This window comes from Nannobrachium achirus (genome assembly GCF_963921795.1).
Source record: "Nannobrachium achirus genome assembly, chromosome: 20".
Taxonomy (NCBI): Eukaryota; Metazoa; Chordata; class Actinopteri; order Myctophiformes; family Myctophidae; genus Nannobrachium; species Nannobrachium achirus.
Genome location: NC_137827.1, coordinates 49,452,979 through 49,477,864, shown reverse-complemented (window position 1 = coordinate 49,477,864; position 24,886 = coordinate 49,452,979). Strand labels below are relative to the sequence as shown.

The following is a 24,886-nucleotide window of genomic DNA, read 5'->3' as shown; positions in this document are numbered from 1 at the left end:
ATGAAGCGATATTTTAATTGTAAAAGACGCTGGTGCTTGGTGGTGCTGCTGATCACTCTAGTCATCCTTGGGCAGTGTCTTTTAAGGGGGCTGAAATACAATGAAACGCCCCCACTGAGGCCACTGGGTCCGGATCAGCCGCCACTTGGGCCACCACTGGGTCTTAGAGTTACAGCTTTTCATCCACTGGCTTCGAACCGGCCCTTGAAGCAACCAAACATCGTGACTGACCCGCGGCGTACTGACGTGGAACTGACAACACCGTGGCTCGCGCCGATCGTTTGGACCGGGACCTTTGACTCAGCACTGTTAGACGCACTCTACGAACCGCGCAAGATCACCGTTGCCGTGACGATCTTCGCCTATGGAAAGTACACACGGTTTCTGAGGGACTTTCTTGAGACGGCCGAACGCTACTTCCTTCTGCGCACTAATGTCCACTACTACGTCTACACAGACCACCCTGACGAGGTGCCTTCTGTGGAGCTGGGCCCCGGACGACAGCTGTTGGTCAGGTCTGTAGAGGGCAAAGACCACTGGCAGGACATCACAGCTGGCAGAATGAGATACATCCAATCTTTGATTGAAGACGAGCTTCGCGGCCACGCCGACTACATATTTTGTTTTGATGTCGACATGATGTTCCACGCTCCCGTTGGAACGGAGATCCTCGGCCAGCTCGTCGCAGGGATACACCCAGGGTTCTTCACTGTGCAGCGCAGTGAGTTCACTTACGAACGCAGGCCTGCGTCGGAGGCGTATATGGCCCCTGATGAAGGCGATTATTATTACCAAGCAAACATCTTTGGAGGGCAGCTGGCCTACGTTCATCATCTGGTTTCGACATGTGGACGCAATATTGAGCTTGACGCCCAGCGAGCAATAGAGGCAATATGGCAGGACGAATCTCATTATAACAAATACCTTTTCCTGTATAAACCCACCAAGCTCTTGTCCCCTGAGTATTTGTGGCACGACTGGGTGCCCTTAAGCAAATACCAAGTGATGAAAATCAAACGATTGTCTTCGGTCGTTAAGGATTACGCCGAAGTACGACCCAATTAACCCATTTGCTATATACTGTATATACAGTAAAGCTGGCAAGCTTACCGTACGGTCCGTTGGAAAGTGCTGGCACGATGCGAGGCGTTGTGTGCTTGTAGATCGGTTGTTTTCACTACTGCTGTGCGACAGCCTTGTATGATGAAGCAGGGCTTTACTTTGCGAAGAAACATACAAATTTGAAACTTGCAGATACGAGGATTCTTCCCGACAGTGACGATATTTACACCCCTGTATTATGTTTGTGTGCCCATGGATTCTTGGGACATGAAACGTGTTAGCCTGGCGTTGCTCATACTAATTCCTCACTGCGTGTCGGATATTAGTCTGGACTCAGGAGCAGAATTTTCATTTCCAAGGGGTGGTTTAAATTTTTTTTAAGTTGACTTGCTCTTAATTGCTCCCTCTGAACTTCAAAGGGATTGTGAGCTGCTGTAATTGATTGAGCCATACAAGTGTCAATAGCTCGTTAGTCACTGAAAGCATCAAAGACTACAATCTGTTTGATGTCTGTAATAAGAGTGGAGGGGGGAATGTGTTTGAATACACACACTCGCCTGATTGGCTGAATGGTTTTGAACCAGGCCACCAGCCACCACGTGCCCCAAGCCTACAGCCCTGATTGGCTCGCCCTTTCTGAGGGCTGGTGGAAAAAGCTTATTTAATGTGTAGGGCCAGACTACACAACACCACCACTACCAACAGGGGGTGGTGTTGTGCAGTCTGGTTTATTAACCAGGCTAGAAAAGTGTGCCCATGCAGAAAAAAGTTTGAGAAACACTGCTCTAGATGACAGCGTGAAGTGACAGTTTGGAGACCTAAGACCTTTAAGGGGGGCTAATTTAAAAAAATATATTTTTATTTTTCTGCACAGTTGAGAATAAAGAGGGCAAAATGCGCTGCTCCAAAAAAAAGGCTCACGGAATCCTTCCCTCTCGACAACACTAGGGCAGCGGTTCTCAAACTATGGGTCCCAAACCAACGTGGGGGTCGCACATTGCCAACCAAATAAATAATGAATATATTTTAACCAAGAAACCAGAGCCTTCTAATCAGAGAGTCCTGCCACTGCGGGGTCAGAAACAGCGCTGGTCACGTGGTTCATTGTCACTTTACACCTCATAGACTTCAATGCATTTTGTAAACTTCCGGTTCGCCGTTTGTCACTATAGTTAGTGAGGACTGGGCGTGGCCTTGCAAAAATCGGCCACTTCCGCCCGCCATGTTCGTTGCTAGCCTATCTTTCTTGTGAGACTCTTGGATAAAAGGAAGCGATGACCGGAGAACAGCAATGACAGTTCGCTGGTTGTAGACAAGATGGATTGGTCAATGCAAGTGTAGGCTACTCTATTACAAGTCGAAGTCCAGTAGTAGGCCTATTAAAACATGAGTAAAAGTATAAAAGTATTGGTAATGGTATCAAAATGTACTTAAAGTACCAACAGTAAAAGTAGGCCTACTCATTGTGCAGAATGTCCCTTTCAAGTTATCAAAACATCTTTTGAAAATAGCATGGATCTAACATTGTGAGCTTGTAGATCGGCTATTTTCAAATGGTCAAAATATATGTAGGCCTATATGCTGAAGTGGTTAATGATGTTTTGTAATAATAATCAAAATCTACAAAGTATAGTAGGCCTAGCATTACTAACTAAAGTTTTGAAATAAACGCAGTGGAGTAAAAGCAGGCCTACAATATTTGGATCAGAGCTGTAGTGGAGAAGAAGTACAAATATTGGCAAAGTACATATAGCTCAAAAGTGTACTTAAGTAAATATACTTAATTACTTTACACCACATAGCGTGCCTACAGCCAGTTATTGGGCCACTGCCAAGACCACTTGCAATTTGACTCGGCCATTACTCTGTCAATTTTCATCAAAAAATGTTTTTTTAAACGTGTCCATATTCACTGGAATGTCTGCTTTCATTTGCTGGTGCTCATATTGCCTCTCAATAAAAAGATATCACGCTAAAATCGCGACGTCGGCTGTCCATGCATGAGCGCAGAAAGAGCACAAGCAGATCAGAACAGCAATCACATTCATCCATTGCTTTGGAAATAAAGATCGGTTTATAATAATTAACATTCCCTATAAACAGTAAAATGTGTGTGATCGTTATGTTGATCAAATATGGTTTTATTGAAATGCAATCAAAGCCTAGAGCAATTGAAGTAAAGTATCGTTGCTTGCTCAACAAGTAGAACTAGTACAGACTGCTCTTGATGCATCCAAGACCTAACAATGGCAATGGCCGCCAAAGTGGGCGGAGTTAAGCCCTGAATCTTGCGGTGATGTCATAACCGACAGTCCCTATACGCCAATAGATGTGTGCGTAGAAGACCTGGCCCCATGAAGTGAACGGGAGTGACGCAATTCTCCGTAGGTAGATGGCTCTGCAAGAAACGCTTTAAAAGTGAAGTTGTTGAACTTGCGAGATGTGCGACCAGCGTGAAACGAACGGACACTCCTGTCCCTCACACGCGCGCGAGCACACACACACACACACAATCCACCGAGGAAAGACTGCAGAGGCAGACACAAACTGATTTTAAGTTAAATGTTCCTAAACGATTTCCCAGGATTGTTTAAAATCAGCGGGTGGTTTTTGCACCTCAGTGGGGGTATTTCTGAATAGGGAAGTTTCTAAGTAGGGGTGTTTCTGAACAGAGGTCTGCCCCCGGTATGGTTTCATGATGTACCACTAGTCCATTTTGGTTCCAACTGCCATCTGTACCCTCGCAGTGTTATATTTCGATCGCGCGACGCGATGTAACATTAACATTACCGACCCGCTTGCCCTGATTGGGGAGATCATTCCAGACAGACAGACAGACAGACAGACAGACAGACAGACAACCAGACCAGTTGTCGAGAGTTCTCGAACATTCTTTTTGCAATATGTTAAAAAAATGGGGGGTGGTACTGGTAGTATGTGATTTGACATCAACGTTGACAAGATACTTGTACCACAGAGTCTGTGCCACAGACATTAAACCGATTATAAAATAAATAAAATAAAATAAAAAAAACACAGGAAGTGTCCTTGGACCAGCACCTGCTGCTGTAAATGACTTCCCACGGCCAAGGCGGGTCCTGCACTGAAGCTTTGCTCATGCCATTAGTACAGCGGGACAAGCTCTCATTCAACAAAAACACAATATCAAACTGAACCAAGCAATACGCTGATTTCTTAGATTCAATACCAAAAACGTCCTTTTTGAAGCGGTGAGAGCCGCTTCCAAGGAGTGGCTTTGTGTGTCCCCCATGTCCATATGGTCATTTCAGTCCAGAATTAACAGGTTTTATCTGTCCCTAAATGTGTGTCCCCCATGTCCATGGTCATTTCAGTCCAGAATGAACAGGTTTTATCTGTCCGTAAATGTGTGTCCCATGTGTGTCCCCCATGTCCATATATGGTCATTTCAGTCCAGAATGAACAGGTTTTATCTGTCCCGTACGTCCAGAATATGTGTGTAGTGTCCGTCCCGGTCTGATGATTGGATGATTAAAAATTTCCCTAAAAATGAGGATTGGTCAAGCTTCACATGACAATCCGGCCCTCCAGATAAAATCATTCATTCATTCAGAATTCTGTAGCTCTAGACAATAATTGTCTAGAGCTACAGAATTCTGAATGAATATTTTATACTCAGATTCACCGCTTCACTTCGAACCGAGGTTTGATTTTTTCGTAATGAATGCCCTACTTCATCATACAAAAGCAAAAAATCACACCCAATGTGAAGTGAGCGGTGGTCGTGCTTGCATAGCGTATTTGAGTCTAGGATGTATTGTACAGGCTATGCTACACACACACTGAGGAAAAAGGCTACAGACATATGACATTAGACAAACATGATGCTACGTACACACATTTTGCTATGGCAAAACGCTGAAAAAGGCTACAGACACACGCACAGCCACTCTATGGAGCGGTTTGCCACCGCTCAAAAATATAGCAAATCTACAAAGTGTGTAATGCTTGTAGATCTTCTGCTATTGTACTCAAATAATCTTGCACTCAGACGTATTGACGCCTCTGGTCGTTGCTGGTTGATGTTGATGAAAAAATTGCTACAGTATGTGTTTCAGGGGCTTAACCTGCCGACGCTGGTGAATGCTAACCTGGTGAATGTTAACCAGTATGCCAAAACACAACTCTAAGCAGAGAGAAACGTCCCCCAGGTCGGCGCAGAACCGCTAGCAGTGATGCAAATCGGCATTGATTGGCACGCATGTTCAACGGGTTTGTGTTGTATGTGACGTCAGACCATAGCTCTGGTCAGCCTATGAAAATGGTAAGGATGTGTGTAGTCGGCCCTTTGTCCAGTGACAGCAAACATGCACCTTGTTAAATTCTCTCTTCCAATCCTCCTCTTCCTCCTCTTCTTACATCATCGTGCCCAACCTCAGTCTTTATCTGAGGGGCCATCAATGTCATCCAATAAGACCAATGACATCACTGCGGAAGAGGAAGTAGAATCAGAGGTGATCACAGACAGCACTAACTGTAGCACCACATGTGGCCTGGGACTGAAAACACAGACGCTGTGTCAGACAGATAAAGTAAGCGGAGAGGTACGGTGTCGAGTGCGTACAGTAACTTGCCTGGAGACGTGGCAGTGTGGACTCAGGACAGTCACCACGGTAACGGGACAAAGGCTGGTCATCGACTGTCTAGGAGAGGTGATGGGAGGCATGGCAGACGAGCAACATACATGGAGGGTGTCATGGCGTTATGCCCGTGGGATAATCACCTCTGACGAGACTTTGTTTAGTGACTGGCAAAATCCTCTACTGGATAAACTGGTACTGGACCCTGTTAAGGAAGAAGACGCCGGTACATACAAATGTCTCGTACAGAACCGTGCCATGCGCAGGGTGAAGAGGCTTTACGTGGGAGTGCGTGTTCTCCCTCAGCACTTTCTGAATCTGGACTATGAGAGCGCTCTGGCCCGGTGGGACAACCCAACAACCATTGAACACAGCACCGGGAACATAGGCATCGTGATACTGCTTAGCCTCATCTTCTCAGCTTCTCTGGCTTTGCTGGTTCTGGTGGGAACCTACTGGCTTTTTCTGAAGGGAGGGCTGAGAAGAGTTCAGGTTCTGCTTAGCCTCATCTCCTCAGCTTACAAGGCTCTGCTGGTCAGAGTGAGCAACTACTGGCTGCTTTTGAGGAAATGGTTGAGAGGAGGGTAAGAGGGAGATCAGAATACATCACATATTCCATGGGAATAAGGGCAGAGGGCAGAGGGAAAGAGAGAAAACAAGGGAACCTACTGGCTGTTTCTGAAGAAAGGGCTCAGAAGAGGGAAAGGAGGAACCCAAGATCTGCTCAGACTCATTTCCTCAGCTTACTTCTTTCTTTCTTTCGTGTATCATCATCCTTGATGATTGCTTGACAACATTTTATTTCACAAGATTTCTTGTTACTTAGGGGAGGCCAAGCTTACAAGGCTCTGTTGATCAGAGTGAGCAACTATACAGGCTGTTTTTGAGGAACTGGTTGAGAAGAGGGCAAGAAGGAGATCAGAATACACCACATATTCCACGAGAAGATCTCAGAGGAGAGAGAAAGAGAGAGATCTAGACGAATACCTCTATTCCCTCTACCATCGCTCATTTTATCAGCTTCCAATGCTTTGTTGAGCACAATGAGTAACTAACTCCTGTCAGTTTTTGAAGAATCTAGATCCATCCCATCGCCTCACCCATCCTTAAGGGATCCTTACCTCGTTTAGAGATTGCCTATTTATAAGGTGGATAAATACTCGTATGCAACCTTACATATGCCTTGATATTATGATGACACCTTTTACCCCTCTCTGATTGGCTACGGGCGTAGATAGATAGATAGATAGATAGATAGATAGATAGATAGATAGATAGATAGATAGATAGATAGATAGATAGATAGATAGATAGATAGAGCTGAGAAGCGTATAGTCGCACAGAAGTTGCAAATGCACCCACTGAACCCAAAACCTTGACAATGGTAGGTTCAATGAGTGCCTTTGTCTGTCTTTTGCAGATAATGTGGACACTGGCCACTAGATTACAACAGTACTATGACAGTCACCTTGGGCAAAGTTAAAGCCAAATATGATCCAACATCCATTGACCTCCGATTTAAAAAAGTAAACAAGATGGGGTCCAACGGCGTGGCTGCTATGCTTGGACGTCTCGTCTCACATTATATTGATGTGAGTGTCTGTTATGTGAATCATTTGTTTTCTTTCTGCATCGGTTTTTGTTCAGCTTACAAAGCCACACCGTAAAAACAATGAAGGTGCATGTACATAACCTTCACAATACATGGCATATTGACGATGTTAGTAGTCTCCAAATTTGGACACGTTTCAGCCCAATCTGAGCCCCATTGACTTCAATGGTCAAATTAAAAGTTACATATTTTAGGAACGGAAACTGTACTGCCAACTGACAGTTGCACAAGACATACAGTATGGTAAATGGTGCATTTAGCGCCTTTATCCAAGGCGATTTACATAGATTGTTACATTCACCCATTCTCACACATTCATACACAGATGGCGGAGGAAACCATGCAAGGCACCAACCTGCACATCGGGAGCAACAAGGGGTTCAGTGTCTTGCTCAAGGACACTTCGACACTAACTCTGGGGGAGCCTGTAGCTCTGGCACTGGAGGTGACGCGATGGACCAGAGCTAGGGGAGCCTGGGATCGAACTGAGAACCTTCAGTTGCCAAGTGGCCCCTCTACCCTTGAGTCACTGCCGCCCCTATGGTGCTGGTCAGTCCAGTGGTTTCAGAGATTAGCTTTGTACAATCAGACTCTTATTTATGACTAGCCTCTACAGAGACACACCATAGAAGATATTTACAATTCATGAAAAGATATTCTGGGATTTATTAAAAGACCACACACACACACACACACACACACACACACACACACACACACACACACACACACACACACACACACACACACACACACACACACACACACACACACACCACACACACACACACACACACACACACTGCATTTGACACATCTTCATAAGGCATCGATACAAAAAGGTAGCTAGCAATCACAATAACCAATAAATACAACATCAAACAAACTCACATCAGTGACGCATAAGGACAGGACTCCAGGCCAGGGCTCTATCAGGTAGGCGTTTCTTCTGCTGCTCAACAAGACGGAACACTCGGGCAGTTTATATCATAGATATATCTATGGTTTATATAGGCAGTCACTGATTAGTGATTAGGTGTGAGTGGGCGCAGGTGTGGAGAATGAGTGAGAGCAGGTGAGGGGTGGAGCCAGTCCAGGGAAATGGACCAGGAGGAGTTTCTACACACACACACACACACACACACACACACACACACACACACACACACACACACACACACACACACACACACACACACATACAAAGAAATATACAAACAACACAAACAACAAGAAGTGGAAACAAGAGAAGGAAGTTGAGAATAGAAGCTTGTCAAAGAGAGGATCAATAGCAGGATGCTACCCAACCTGGACCCCCACCAATATCCTCCAGACCCCTGACCCAGTTGATTGCTCCCTTTTCTCCTAGGTCTATTTCCTTGTCCAGGCTGGGCATGTGAACTTTTAGGGAATCATTGCTTTTTTGATGACCTTCCTGCCCTGGCATTTGGCCTTTGTGGCCTCAAAAAATGTACAACACCAAACAAAGCTCAAGTGGCGTTGCAAGTGTGACGGCATCACGGCAACCACACTCGCAATTTCCCAGAATTACATCTTTCTACAGTAGTGAGTAGTCATCTCTTTGTTATTGCTGCTACAATATTTAGGAAGGTAGTAGGCTACTGAGTAAAGAACTCCAAGCCTTGAAAGTAAATAAGGCATGTGGTGCTTATGGCAATCTAAATGAAATTATGCTTGAATACTGACAAATGTCAATTGACAACTAGAAAAATATTGTTCCTTCGAAACAATTGTGGGCTCGCTTCAAGCCAGAAAACAATGGCTATAAAAGCACAAAATGTCAAGATCGCAGGCAGTGCTCTCTTTGACGTTACTGACGTCAAAGATTGGTCCATTTTGTTCCAAAAATGTGTTATGCAAAAGTTGACCCGCTGGTGGCGCTATAACAGGCCAATGTGAGAAGGTTGGTATCTGTTCCTTGACCTATTGGGAATGTGCTTGCAAGATTTCACGCACATCCCAGGCTGTGTTCATGATTTGAGGTGTTTTTGGCTTTGGATACTTTATCGCTGCTTGCAGCTATATTTATTATTATTATTTTATAATTTTTTTGTGTGCACTTCATAGGCATGTTAGATAAAGGTCCTTAGATTGCGTGTAGAATGTTTCATGCAAATTGCAAAAAAAATCCTAGAATAAAAACGGGTTTAAGTGTTTTACAAACTGCTCAAAATTATATAGCGCCCCCCTTTGGCCATTTGGGGTAAGATTAGTTTCAGTGATATTTGAACTAACCCTCTACACTATTTTGTCATGAAAATGTGACTTTGCATGTATGTTTTAGAGGCAGAAGAATAATTTGCATAAAAATGCAATATTGTTTGAATTATTTAAAAAAGCATGTTTCAATGTTAAAGAAATCCGATCTGACAGATCTTTAGATATCGGTCCAAAGTTCACGTAAAAAAAGTTTTGTGCACGTGACGCGAAAATTCCAGATTAAAAGCGGGTTTACGCGTTTTACAAACTGCTCAAATTGGCGGAAAATCGAAGGGCGGAGCTTACTTAACAACGACACAGATGTCTTCCGCTTGAGTCAAAGCACGCGCGTAACAAGTCGCATGTCTTCAAACGAAACGAGTCATGACTTATGCCCGTTTGAAGTTTGAATTTTCAGACGCTTCGTATAGCGCCCCCCTTTGGCCGATTGGAATAAAATTGGTTTCAGTGATACTTTGACTAACCCTCCACATCTTTGCCAAATGCCATGAACGTGTAACTTTGCATGTATGATTTAGAGGCCGAAGAATAATTTGCATAAAACTGCAATATATATTGAATTATTAAAAAATCATTATTTAACGTACAAACTTCTCACCACATAGCCTGTGTAGATATAGGTTCAAAGTTCATGTGAAAAAAGTTTTGTGCACTTGACGCGAAAATCCCAGGAGGAGATAGATTTTTACTGTTTTTCATATAATTCCGAATTGTGGGAGACCTAAAGGTCAGAGGTCAAAAGTTAGAGGGTAAAAGTTGTTCGGCATGAGGAGACGCATAAGTGTATACAGGTTTCATGGCTGTATGTATAACACAGCATGAGCTATACCTGTTCAAAGATCGCACTTTCGAAGGCTTCCTACAGCGCCACCATTTGGCCGATTGCTATAAAAAATAATAGCACACTTCGCCACTGTAAACTGAACACATTGATGTTTTTATTTTCATTTTCTCACTAAGTATGTAGGAGTAGAAAGGAACCGAAGTTTTTTGATACTTGCACTGACTGCCTGCCTAGTAAATATTGACAATATCTAAAGTGTGCTCGCCTTATAGGCGAGCCCACAATTACAAAAATGATTAAACATTCTTCATACAGGATATTTTCCTGTGTTGTGAAATAAAGGACTCACTGCTCCCATACATAAAAGTGGAGACAACTTTTACGATCCAAATTATAAGCATCTGTCTAAACTGCAATATGAATATTGAATACATCTAGACATATCAATTTCCTTTCTGAGTCAAAAAACAGTTAATCACATTCATATACGGACACCCAAATTACTGTATTTGCATAGTCAATCTTATTTATTTGGCGTATTATAACATAACAGAGAAACAGACATATACCGGTATGCACTGAATAGTGGGAACTTGAGCACCTCCTTATGCAATACACACATTAAATACAATACATAATTTCTTTTCAATGAGTGAAAATGATTACTTACGATGTGGATGCAACGTGTTGTATTTTTGAAAAAATAAACATATTATATATCATATACATTATACACATTTCCACCTATGACATGCCCAAACTAGGAACGGCAGGTGGGTAAAAGCAGCTAATCACAACAAGCAGCACATCAAGGGCAAACACAATAAAGTGTAACACAAATGGCATGACCTATTGACTCTTGGGATACTTAACATTAACACCTTTACTTACTTACTTACTGTACTTTATGAGAATCTGTACAGTTTTTGAAAGAAAGATATTGTACTTTTGACTAAACTCTGTTCATAGGATGGGAACCCCAGGAAAATGCAGACTAGACTAGAATAGAATATGAATCAACCACTTAAACCCGAATTCTAAAATAACAGACTTACAAGCTGAAACCCGTTTCAGACCCAGAAACCTGCACGACATAGGTCATATATTTCATTGACATTTGAATCTAATTCACATTATAAATGCATTTTTTATGTATTTAATGGAAACATATATGGCTATATAAGATATACTGTATGGCTGACTGAGAATGCATTGACAGCAGTTGGATAAGACTGGTAACAACAACTACACTGAAAATACAGTATTAAACTCATATCCTCACTGATAATGTTCATTTGAGCTGAACTCAAGAATGGACACAAAGGATAAGAAAAACAAACAAAACAAAAAAATAAACATTTCATGTACATAAGACCTGGACACTTGTAGAATAACCATTGGGTGGATGAGTCGATCTGGCCCCGCGAGGCTATTTAACCACAACTTGCCTTTTTAGATACTGTACTTAGCTTTTTTTTATAACATGTATTTTAACATATTAAATACTGTGTTTAGCTGCCACTCATATCCACTATACAACTTAAATTAGGTTCACAGTTGCTCAAGGCTCAAGGACACATGGCTATAATTGGAGTTTTCCATTACTGGACATATGTTAAGATAGCTGTAACACTCTCCCATCCATGTATAAACAATCAGTCTCCCTAATATGATTGTTATAAGCACCTGCATATAGAGCTATCTTTTAGGTTTCAATAAGCTCTGTGCATGACTATAGTTCCCTTTTCCAGAAGGTGGCATTCCCTTTTCCTGTTCCAGGTCAGTGGCGTCAGTTCAGTAAAAGGTAAGGTATGGCAACATGACTGGTGTCTTGCACGCGCGCGAACACCAGTCATGTTGCCATACCTTAGCAACAGGAATGATACATTTATTTTAAGAAGTTCTATTTTTTCCCCAAAAAATTTCTATGGTTTCTTGGGCTGGATATGGCAGCCTGGAACGGTTGTTCAAGTGCAGCTAAACTTGGCATGTTAGTAAACGTGCCACAATTAACAATAATGAATTGCACCTGTGCAGCTGACCTGCGGAACCTGGGAATATACCATTCTGTCAAGATGGGGAGAATAAAAGTGTGGAGAATATAATTATAATACCTTGTTAAATTTTGCAATTGTAGTTATTTTAATGTAATTTAACAACACAGCACAGATAGACAAAGAGACATTCATGGATTTGTATTTTAAAGTAACTTGTATTCTCCCCCCTGGACCCAGGCTATGGCAGCTGCATACCCCTGCCATACCCAATTGACGCCCCTGTTCCAGGTCCGTATTTAATTTCATGTGTTTCCACTTCCAAGTGTTTCCTGCTGCTGAGCCAACTATAATCATGCACAGAGCCTATTTGGAATGTTGATGGTACGACAGCAAAAGCACTTTTCCCAGCCACGCTTTGGCCGCACTCTTTGCAAGAACTGCAATGCATAATGTGTGCTCCTGTGATGTTGCTTCAGAAAAAGTACAGGTTCACAGTTCCATATCTGCCTTATGCCCCCGCCCCCCTCACCCCATACATCATATAAGAATATCAGAGTGAGAGCTAATCGGAGGCAGAGTGGGGGTCAGTTCTTCACAGATTCTCGGTCGCAAGTGCAACCATCGTGGTTGCATTCTGGAGAGTGGAGACCTTATTTGATCTGTATTTTGGAGAAAAAATAAATAAAATCCTGACGATTGGTTTCAGCCAAACTATCTTGAAATGTGTCCTTCACCGTCTCCCTGTCGTTTTTGGATAGGTTGGTCTTCAATTTCAGCAGGGCAGAGATGTGTCTGACACTGTAGGTCAGAAAGAAAAGGATGAATGAATTTCAATGAAATCTTTTCAAAATAAAATAGTCAACGCATAATAACAATCTGAACAAACAAACCTAACGGGTCTCTGTACCAGACCTGATGAAGACCCGCTAGGGTTGAAATGTTGTACTTTAATATAATAAAATGTCTGGGAACTGATATACAGTGTGTGGACTTCCATTCCTCTTCTAAATGTACATATTTTAGTTCATCACCTGTGAATTGTTTTTGGATGTGTGTGCTTCCCTCTTCACTCTGTTTCTACATAATGAGATTGCTCAACAACGTATAGAGTTTAAGTGTTTCAGAGTCACTCAGGTGAGGTCTCTACATTAAATATCTGGGGTTCAAGTGGTTAATAACGGTATGACACACACACACACACACACACACACACACACACACACACACACACACACACACACACACACACACACACACACACACACACACACACACACACACACACACACACCAAAACATTCCTGAGTGCTCTGTCATCTTTACACTTTCCCTATTTTGTTCCTTCACAATACCATTATAAATTCTAGTTTTGTGATGTTTAGGCAAATGTTTAATCAGCATTTCGTACATTGTCAAACTTTGCTGACAAGTGATACACAACTTCCCCGCAAGTCAGAGAGGCCAGTAAAAGTAGGTCAATAGAATGTAGAGGTTACCTCAGGTCAGGGTAAGATGCTGCCAGTGATCCTACTTCTATCTGAATAGCAGGAAGGTCTTGCAGTCTCAGAACTTCTGCAATCTTAGGCAGAATGTCAGCCAGCCAATCCTCCCTGGAACCCTGTTAACAACAATGACCTTCTTTAAACGATGGTAGGACCTACTGCATGGTTATGATGACGGTGCCATATCTGACTCCTAAAATGTACATATGCAATATGTGACCATGCATAGATAAATTGCTTCATTGGTATGTGAATGCATGCGGGTGTTGTATTACTGCAGCCAACTCATGACCTGTGTCACATGTCTTCCAGTTTCAACTCCCTCTCCATTCTCTTCCCTCTCCCCCCTCTCTTTTTCCTCTCTTTTTAGAAATTCCTTAAAATCCCCCAGGACCCCAAAAGGCTTGCTGCTGATCGATAAAACCAACATGTTTTCATGAGCCATTGTTCTTATTGTTACATCTTATATTAGAGAACACAAGAGTAAAATGTGTTAAGTTTTGGTTCCACATTATGGAATGTTGTAGCAGAAATAATAAACTATAACAAAGAATAAGAAGACAAGAAATAGCAGCAATACTAATGAAGAAATAAAGCATGTACAGGTTAGAGTTCTCAAATTCTGCCCGAACCTGACCATACCCGAACCCGACCCGACGTTTTCGGGCCGGGTAGGGCCTAAAATGTATGCTAACTAGTCGGGCCAGGTATGGCCTTGGGCCAGCCCCGTTAGGGCCCAGTTAGGGCCGGGCCTTAATTTTCAGGCCTGTTGAGAACTCTAGTACAGTGCTAGTAAGTGCATGTGCATTTAAATTGTGTGTTTGTGCACGTAGTCTCGATATGGAAAGTGTCCTGTGCCCCATTCAAAGTGTTAACGACCATGTACTTAATATTAAGGCCAAATGTTTGCTTTGATGGTGATAGTTCATAACATCACTACTGCCAGCATATCTCAGATCCAACTTCCACCACAGAACTCAATAATCTCCTGGGCCCCAGGTACATTAAATAAGTAAACACGAATTCTATTGTTCTATTGTGAGGAGAATGTGTGTAAATCAGGCAACACCTCGTCCCAATGTGTTTGTGTGCCAAGAGCTTGATCTCTCATCATTAAATGAGGAATCCAGCCTACCTCCATAGTTTAATTGTTTGTCCAGTGCAAACTCTCTGCACATGGAAAGCTGAATGCTCAGGTCTCGAGAATCGAGTATGTCACGCACAGCCACACACCCTGGATGGTCCTGAACTCAAAACAAACTTTTTTGAGTCTCAACATGTTTTATCATGGCTTTTATTGTCTACTCTTCCTTTTGATATCACCAACTTTGCTGACAACAGCGCCAGCGACCCATCAGAGGAGCCATCAACTTCAGCAAACTGGAAAGCATGTTTGAACGAGTCTTTCTCTTCACAGTGTTTGCAATAGAGTTAGTAGAACTATGCCTCCATTAACCACTTTGCACCTGGAGTAGAGGGTAGCAGGGGTCCAAAAAATGGGAGCCGAGCCGAAATGGAGCCGAGGAAATTTGGACCGAACCGAATGGCCCCTAGAAAATTGCAGATTTTCTAGCCCCGACCCAAAATGGATCCGAGAGTGATTGGTTCCGACCCTGAAATGGAACCGGGGGAAACTGACCCGATCTGGCCAGGTCTTTGGCCCGAACTGTGTCCGATGCTATATAATGCTTATTTTTTACCATTACTTTTGAGACTAATAACCTAGACACTAGAGCGCAGCAGCAGCGCACCTCAGCCGCTGCTCCGAGGACCGAGAGGTGAGAGCTATTGCGGAGGGTTGCGTGCGCCGTGTGTCATGCAGCACAGTTAGATTTTCATCTCAGTCCCCAGCTGAACAATCACCGTGACATTCACAACAAACATCAACCTGTCCAGTGAGAGTTACTGTCCAGTCAGTGTCCACGACACCACAGCTCGCATCACAAAACTTTCCTCCTCCTGCGCTCTCGACTGCCCCACCAGAGTAATTACAGACTGAGACGAGACTCAAATGGCTTGTGTGCGTCGGTGCGTTTGTGTTGCACATACAGTAGGCAGATTTTTGCCGACTTAATGTCGCCCGTCCCAGCAGATGATGTCCAGAAACATGCTCCATATAGGCTAAATGACGTTCCAACCTGCATCTTCCAGGTGGCCTTTGTTTGCGTTTCACCTCGCAAAAAAAAACTCCATGATTTTCACTTCAGCATCCAATCTCAAGCGTTGCACTGCGCTTGAGATTGGATGCGCTGAGCGTGACTCTTTCAATAAGCGACAACAGACGATAATATGGATTTGGGAGCATAATTACAATGCATGTCTCATTAAAAACAATATATATTTATATATTTTAAAGTTGAAGGGTAACTACACAGTATATTTTTTAATCTCGGGTCCTCTCGGAACCTTGTGGGTAAATGCATTTTGGAATGCCCCGAACAGACCCGAGGCAATTAGACCCTATCCTACCCTGACCCGGGGGACAAGTGAATATTTTAGACCCGAAACGGCTCGGTTCTCGGTTCGGGTCTCGGGTTATCGGGTCCTGGAAGACCCGTGCTATCCTCTAACCTGGAGACCCTATTTTGGGCATGTTGTTAGCGAAAATGTTTTAACTATTCCTTTGATGATGAAATATACAGGGTTTAAGTGTGCATGTAAACCACTTAATATGAAATATTCAGCACATAATATCCATTATACAAAGGGTTAGGTGTTCTATGTCTAAAGCCAGAACTTAATGCATGTTGACAAAGAAAGAAGGAAAGAAAGGAAGAAAGAAAAAAGAAAGAAAGAAAAAACAGCCATTTACTATAAAATAAGAACAAAATATTTATTTTTTTGTTTTAGTTTTAGTTAACTGTAATAAAATTGTCTAGGGCTATATTAATCCATAGAGTCCCTCTATTCCCTCTGACGTGTGTGAAGTGACTAATGTCTCACCATTTTAGAAAACAGCTTGTGGAGGCTATGTCCATTTTCAGTCACAGTTTTGGCTGCCTGCTCTTGCTCTCTCTTGTTCCTCAGCTTGACCTTGTCTCTCAGAAGCCTTGTGACGTACTCCATTGTCACTTCCTTCTCCAGCCGTCCCATCAGCTCCTGCAATACGTTCATCAATGGTCAATCAGTCAAGTACAATAGGTCATAGAATCAAATCATCTTCCTTTTACTATATTAGTGTGGTCGCTATAGGCCAGTGGGCACACTTTTCATGTCCCAAGAATCCATGGGCACACCAACATAATACAGAGGTGTAAATATCGTCACTGTCGGGAAGAAACCTTGTATCTCCAAGTTTCAAATGTGTACGTTCCTTCGCAAAGTAAAGCCCTGCTTCATCATACAAGGCTGTCGCACAACAGTAGTGAAAACAGACGATCTACAAGGACACAACGCCTCGCACCGCGAGGCGTTGTGTGCTTGTAGATCGGCTGTTTTCACTAGTTTAAATCATTTTTAAAATGATAAATACAATACTGGCTTTCACGCAGTTTCAAGGGGCACACTTGACCCTTCTCAGAGGCACACCAAAGGTCCCCAGGCACAGTGGTTGAGAAACACTGCTATAGGCAACACACTATTGCTCTCAGTCCGAGAACCTTTTGCCAGCAAAGTGAATCTGCTTTTTGTTAACCTTTGCATGAAAGAAACTTGGCAGATTAAAACATATTTTGGCATCAACATTATTTGGTTTGCAGAGGAACACAGTGCGCACATTGAAGGAACATCAAGGTCTCTGGAGATGGACTTGGGAGCCTTGGGATTGTCCATGAGGGCTTTACTCCATTTAAACCGGTTGGATTAGTGATTACTAAACATTAAAGTCAACTTTCACCCACCACAGGTGAGCTCCAGGTGAATAGCCTGCTTGAAATTCAAGTATGTCATGCAAATCTAAAAGCGTGTCAATAATCATGTCCATGCTATTTTTTTTAATTTCTGTGTAGAATGAGCTAGGATTCTGTATTTATTCCAGTTTTTTGTTGTGTTCCTCTGCAAACCAAATAAGTACATGTTGATGCCAAAATATGTTTTCATTTGCCAAGTTTCTGGAATAAAGTGTGTGTTTTTTTTTAAACAAATGCTAGGGTGCCAATACTTTTGTCCACAACTGTAAAATAAAATAGCAGCTGGACAACATATCTAATCTTAACCTGCAACGGTTATCGTTGTAAGTAGAAGGTCTTGTCAAGCAACACTGGGCTTGAACGCACGCATACACACATTTACATCCAATAAATTGATTAAAAAGGCTGGCTCAGTGATTGGCCTCCCTCAGGATACTTTGGATATCACTATAGCCAAGCGAATGAGGACCAAATTGAACACTATTCTTTCCTTCAAAGGTCATCCTCTCTTATAAGGTATTTAAGGACCTGCGTAGCTAGTTTAGCAATAGGTTTTTGATGCCTATATATGCTTGTTCCTGCTGCTGTTAGATTCCTTGACGAACACCACTAGCTTTGTTTTGGGAGGGTGTAATGTTAAGTAATTTGTCAAGTCTGTTATTGTTACTTGCTGTGTGTGTATTTGTATTCGCTCTGGTGGCAAAACATGTTTCCCCTCTGGGACTAAGCAATAAACCATACCATACCATCCAGCCCTTGACTTTTGACAGTTCAGTAACTCTACTAGACCAAAAGATGGCAGCGGTCTGTGATTGACTAGCTTGTTTGCGTGTGTCTCAATGATAGCAGTGTTAAGGGAGGGTAAAGCACTACTTCGCCCCAAAACCTCTCTCTCCCTGATATTCCAAGTAAGGTCAGATTCAAACCAGCAATTTCCTTGATGCAAGGCTATGTTTTCCATATTTTAAATTGAAACCATATAATTTTCCAAAATAGCAGATGCAAACCTGATGACAGGACTCGTTCAGCCCCTTGAGATCCTGAATACGTTCTTCCACGTTGTCCAGCAGCTCCTCAAACAAAGGTTTGTTTAGCCATTCACTGGTTCCAAGTTTTTTGTACTGAGGCTGTGTGAGAGAGCGAATAGAAAAAAAAAAAAACCTTAGATAACGGTCCCCTTAGCTAAAACGGCACTAGTAATTAGAATAGATAATAGAGGAAGAAGAATATGACAATAGATCATAAAATGAGATCTCCTTTAAATTACATATTGTAGCTTTGCTCAAATTCCTGCACTTTTGCTATACTGTAGCCTACATTCTAAAAATAAAAAAAAAAGGTATTCTGAAAACTCATACAGTTGGATAGGGACAACATTGCAGAAAAATATGAAGAATACCTTCAGGTCCTTGTGCAAGGGGCTCAGTAAGTATGCATATCCTGATTCTTTCATAGCGGTCACGGTTGCCAAACAGCTTTCCCTTACTTCCTCTGGGAAGAGACTTGTCTTCTTGATGATGAAATCCCTGCGCAAAGGGATTTGTGAAAATTACTGAAAACCATTAGGGCGATACAACAGGCAGCTTTGCTGAACTGTCACTTTGAGCCAAAGTGGTTACATCATACTCACTGAAAAATTCACCCCCTGGTACAGTATATTATTCAATTTAAATGTTGACCACATGCCCTTTTCTTCTTTGGCTTTGTGCCTAAATAACAGTTATTCGGATGCAGAGATTTTGTGCATTTAAGGATAATAATAATTTGGTCTGCACTCGTTCGGGGTAATTATCACACTATATTTGAATAATGCATGCTAAGTAACAGGATCAGAGGTCACTATAGGGGTAGTGTCCATGGACAGCAGTTAGGCTTCCTACAGACAGTAAAGTCATATATCCTCTCCGTATCGTTTGAGAATGAGGGGGGTAGAGTGGATCCAATTCTTTCTCTATGGACGTCACATGGTTTCGTGTCTCTTCCAAGCCTCTTGGTCAAGAGACAAGAAGATTCAAGCCAAGAGGCTTGGAAGAGACATGAAACCATGTGACTTACATAGAGAATGAATTGGACGACACCCTCCCCCCTCATTCTCAAACGACACAGAGAGGATATGTTACTCTTTAGTGTGAATGAAGCCTTAGGGTTTAAAGCCTCGATCAGAGTCGGCTCGTAGTCATGAAACTACAACGTTACGTCATTCCTCGCGGTGAAGAGCTTTCCACCGCGAGTCTCGACACATCTCTCTGTTTTTACTATCAGACAGACAGGCTCTTCACCCCGTTCACTGATTGGTCAATCTAGACTAGTCAGTCACTGTGAATAGGACTCCACCGTGGCGTATTATGATGGCCTTCACTTATTTTCTGACTTGAGGTAGAAAGCTTTCTACTTCAAATTTGCGGTGGATAGCTCTTCACCGCAGACTCTGATCGAGGCTTTAGTGTCTATCTCATGGACACTTCCACACATATTCCGGGGCCCTGGATACAAAACAGGGACCTTCTGTTCTCAGGAGGCCTCTCTACCCATTCAGCTATCTTCGCCCCGCGTAACACTAAACTAACTGTTCTTTGTCAACTACAGACCAACAATTAATCAATCATAATAATTAACAAGGAACTTGCCCTCCGCACTGATTAACGGTTGAGTTAGATACTTGGCACACATCAAACAAGGCCACATAAACGTGGCTTGAAATCTAAGCTAGAGACAAGTGTAATGCATCATTTCCTCAATGTGACAAGCTGTGTAAAACTACGATGGATGATGGATGAGCTGCCACCTTTTGTGAAAACACATTTTCTTGCAACGGTCTAAATGGAGCATTTTGTTTTCATCATGTAATATCATTTCATTCATGTATTTCTGGGGACACAAATGATTTTGACACATACCTAAATTGTTCCACACAGATGAGGTTTGCCATCGTTATAGGCTTGCCGTTTGCAGGGGTTCCCTTCATTACATCCTCGTGGAACTTATTGAATCTGTAATAAATTAAAAGGACACTTAACAGTTACTTATTAATATCAGTATAATTCTCTCTCTCCCTCTCTCTCTCTCTCTCACACACACACACACACACACACACACACACACACACACACACACACACACACACACACACACACACACACACACACACACACACACACACACACACACACACACGCACGCACCATTACCTTTGTAGGAAGTCTTTAAGAAGGCACATTACAGCCAGAGCCTTCTGCTGGTCTCCTAAATAAACTTCTGCTGAACGCTTGCCACCATTGATACACTATATTCAGGAGAAATTCAAAGGATTATGAACACTACAAAAACATCTAGATATTTAGAAGACATTTGTAGAATCAGCCTATATCAGTGGTTCTCAAACTTTGTCATGTCAAGGACCCCATGTATTTGGCCACCGACCCCCATCCAAAAATATTTTGATCCACGGACTCCCAGAAGCAAAGATTTGAGTTAAAGGGATATTTCACTTTCAAAAAAACTTTTGGTAATTTTATCATTTAATCAGGCTTTTATGAACACCTTGAACAGTTTTTAATTAGCTTGATTGAATATTTAGATATTTGATGTAAATGTTACCAGGCCCTCCAGGCCCAGGGCCTCTCCCCACACACACCCATTGTAACTTCAAACTTCATTTTAACCATGATAGATTCATTAAAACACCCATTATTTTTTCTGGTGACTCATATTCCCCTCCTAATATGTGAGCAGACCGTGTTTTTTCGATAACTTTTTTCATTTATTTTTAATAATTATCGTTTTTGTATTCATTTTTTCCATTTTCCCAAATAATTTTTAAAAATAAATGAAAAAAGTTATCGAAAAAACACGGCCTGGTCACGTATTAGGAGGGTAGTATGAGTCACCAAAAAGTAATGGGTGTTTTTAATGAATCTATCATGGTTAAAATGGAGTTTTAAGTTACAATGGGTGTGTATGTGGAGAGAGGCCCTTCCACTGCTCCCTGTTGAAAGTGGAATATCCCTTTAAAAATGTTCATGTTGGGGCTTGCCAAATGCTAGATGCAGAATACTGTAGATACACGCATGTAGGCATACCATTCAAAGCAAGACATCTAAAACCTTGTGATGTACTCCATTGTCACAAAGAAAAATAGAAAGATAAAACATGATACCAGTACAGACCCTAACATGCAGCAGCATGCTCAAGCAAGGTAGAAACATTATCATCATTGGAATAGGAATAGAACATGCACATGCTCCTTTAGAATAAATAAATAAATCGATACATTCGTTTGCCAAGATGTTTATCATTAAAGCCTAATTTCCATCTGTATAAATTAGGTACTTTTTAATGCCCAAACTTTCATACTTTTACTCAAAGTACATTTTTAATTGAGGACTTCTACTTCTAACAGTGTATTTCTACATTGCAGTATTGATACTTTTAGTAAAATATCTGAGTACTTTTTCCACCACTGACCTGAACTACATCGATGGCCAATGGACTTGAGTAATGTTCTTCTAACGCAGGAGTATCTCCTTTCATCCAGGCTTCTTTCTCCTTCTTTAGAATTCCGTCGATGAGCCTCTTTGTGTTCGCCTAGACACGAGATAACATACACACACAAACAATAATGTTTTCTCTCTTCTCATTTGGCGCACAGCTGCACACACGCACGCACGCACGCACACACACACACACACACACACACACACACACACACACACACACACACACACACACACACACACACACACACACACACACACACACACACACACACACTCCTGTGTTCTGCTGCAGAACTCTGCTCTTAGAAGTCTTCAAATGGCCTATTGTTTTTTTTAAATTCAAAACAGCTTCAGGAATTCCATTTATTCACCACTAATATGTAGCTTGCAGTACAGCCAAGCTTCCCAATGTTTTTCAGAATAGTAAAAGAAGGCAATGAAATTTAGAGATCAGGCCAGTCTATGGGTGCATTCACACAGGCAACGTGCCTGTTATTGCGATTAAAACGAATCCTGTTGCGTATTGCGGATCAAACAAACTAATGCAATACGGACGTGGTCTAATTCGGTTCCTTGCTGCATGTGGTTGACAACATGCAGTGTGAGCACAAACACATTCATTAAATATGCAAGAATGTTGCTATTTCACCTCTCCCAATCGCACCCAGTATACTGAATTATATGTGAGAATGCTCCCTATAATTAACAATCCTCATATAGACCAAGACATCTCTGCTTTACCTGTGAGTTGGTTAGATATTGCTCCTCCATCGGTTTGCACACATCCTCAGGCAACAGCTTCCCCAATGCGTCGATGTCTTTCTCATATTTTTGAAGTATACTGGCACAGAGAGAGAAAGTCAGTCACATTAGCACCCTCCCTTAAAGATATGTGATATTACTTATAGCTCAGTAGCTCTACCTACTGATCATCATCATTTATGTAAAGTGTCTGCTCAGTAACAGTGGTCTCCCTGTCTTTCCAGCGTTTTAGTAAACGAAAAAGAAAAAGTAAAAGAAAAAGATTCTCAGGTCAACACCAATTTGATCCAGTGGTCCCCAGGTTGATTCTTAGTCAGGGTTGTGGTCCCCGGTTCACAATCGATTGCAAAAGCCTGGTTTAACTGACAGTATTAATAATTTAAAGCAAAATAGATCATATAAAAATAATATGAAGTAGAAAGGAGGCTACAAGTTGTTTTACTGCTCACTGATAAATCCACAATTGTCTAATTAAAATTGTCATAATAGATGATATGAATATAATATAAAGTGGAATTAATCGTCGAAAGCTAAAATATGGCAAAAATTACCTTTACAGCTTGTGCACGACAGCTGTTGCACAAGGCAAACAAATGACAATCAAAGCTTTCCTGTGCATACATCCACGTGATGCCACTTTCTGTACCCACGCCCATTTCTGTCACCACGCCTCACCCCCGGCACCATCTTTGCCTCCAGTTACCCATACTTGAGTACGGGCCCTAAATTAAACTGAAGCATGGCCTACATCTCAAACGGCTCAAAGTTTGTTGTACGCTCAGGGTCCCATTGGCCAAGCTTTGCAGGGAGCGCTGTGATTGGCCAGCTGGACGCTTGATGAAATTAACTCCGCTCAATTCACACTCGGTGTGATTTTTCCTAATAATATTATTATTATTATTAAGGGTAATAATAATAATAATAAAAATGTTTGTTTTAACCCCCCCAAAAAAATGAACGCCACAAATGTACTTACTTTGGATAGTAATCATTCGTCCAACGCAGGACATGCTCGCAGTCCTTCTCGCTGAGCACTAAGACCGCGATCTTACAGAGTCTGGAACTGAAGTCCTGGTGGTACAGCCTGGCGAAGAGGTTACAAATATCGATCTCCAACGGATAGCAGTCCTTGAGGACCTCCACCACCCTCTGGAGGTCTTCTTTGATCCTCTTTCCCTTCCCGTCTATGTCCATCTGAACAGACGACCGCCCCGGCCCCTCCTGGTCCGCGGTCGTAGACGGCACGTCCATTCGCTCCTCCACAGTCTTCTGGAGCGTCGAGTCCAGCAGCTGTCTCCACCAACTCGGCCTCCATGCTGGGGGTGTCATGCTTCTCCTCTCCGCTGAAGTCCATCTCTTGTCCTGCTCCGCCTCCTGAAGGAGAGCTCTCACAGCGGACTTTATAGCCTCTACGCTTTCCTTCGCCGGGTCGAGGGACTCCCTTATAGCCTGCGTCACACCCCCGAGGAGGGCCGTGTGGTCTTTAGCGAGTTGATCTACTTGATCGTTCTGACAGAGGAGCGGGTCCGTCGTCCCCCGGCCCGCCACGGTGGCACTGAACAGACGCTCTTCTCTGTCGATCAGCTGCCTTCCAGCTTCCAACAGACGGAGATGCACCAGGTTCTGCTCAAACGTGTGTTCATCTGAAGAGGAAAGCAAACAGAATGTCAATTTCCCACGAAGTTGTAACAGTTTACTAGAGTTTAGTTTTGGGCATTAGTTTATTCTCAGTGGCGTAAACTAGCCATTTACTTAAATACTGCTGTACATCATAAGCGCCGGAGGGGGGTCTGGAATGTCTCTTTAGGTCTTTTTAGCTATCAAACTATTTATTTTCTGTCTTTTTCCCCCAACTGGCGCTATTGCCTTGGCTAAATGGCTGCTGGAGGTTGCGTGATCAATTGACCCCCCCAGACATGCTGGGGGGGTCACAAATTATTTTGTGCTGCAATTGATTCTAATA

The 24,886-nt window shown here is 42.5% G+C and overlaps 3 protein-coding genes across 3 annotated transcripts; 2 read left to right on the top strand and 1 right to left on the bottom strand.

Annotated features, from left to right (window-relative positions):
- Window positions 1-1,065, top strand: LOC308306225 (histo-blood group ABO system transferase 2-like; the record flags this gene model as incomplete). Its single annotated transcript, XM_080751124.1, has 1 exon — window positions 1-1,065. One exon carries the CDS (start codon window positions 1-3, stop codon window positions 1,063-1,065), a length of 1,065 nt encoding a protein of 354 aa, XP_080607250.1.
- A 4,436-nt stretch (window positions 1,066-5,501) lies between these two features.
- On the top strand, window positions 5,502-6,269 carry tmem81 (transmembrane protein 81; the record flags this gene model as incomplete). The annotated part of the gene is made up of 1 exon (XM_080751123.1): window positions 5,502-6,269. The coding sequence occupies one exon, from the start codon at window positions 5,502-5,504 to the stop codon at window positions 6,267-6,269; it is 768 nt and encodes a 255-aa protein (XP_080607249.1).
- A 6,696-nt stretch (window positions 6,270-12,965) lies between these two features.
- Window positions 12,966-24,693, bottom strand: LOC308306223 (tumor necrosis factor alpha-induced protein 2-like; the record flags this gene model as incomplete). The annotated part of the gene is made up of 10 exons (XM_080751122.1): window positions 12,966-13,113; window positions 13,812-13,933; window positions 16,761-16,916; window positions 18,673-18,792; window positions 19,065-19,191; window positions 20,293-20,300; window positions 22,130-22,249; window positions 22,903-23,002; window positions 23,900-24,566; window positions 24,684-24,693. The coding sequence occupies 10 exons, from the start codon at window positions 24,691-24,693 to the stop codon at window positions 12,966-12,968; spliced, it is 1,578 nt and encodes a 525-aa protein (XP_080607248.1).
- Between the last annotated feature and the right edge of the window lie 193 nt (window positions 24,694-24,886).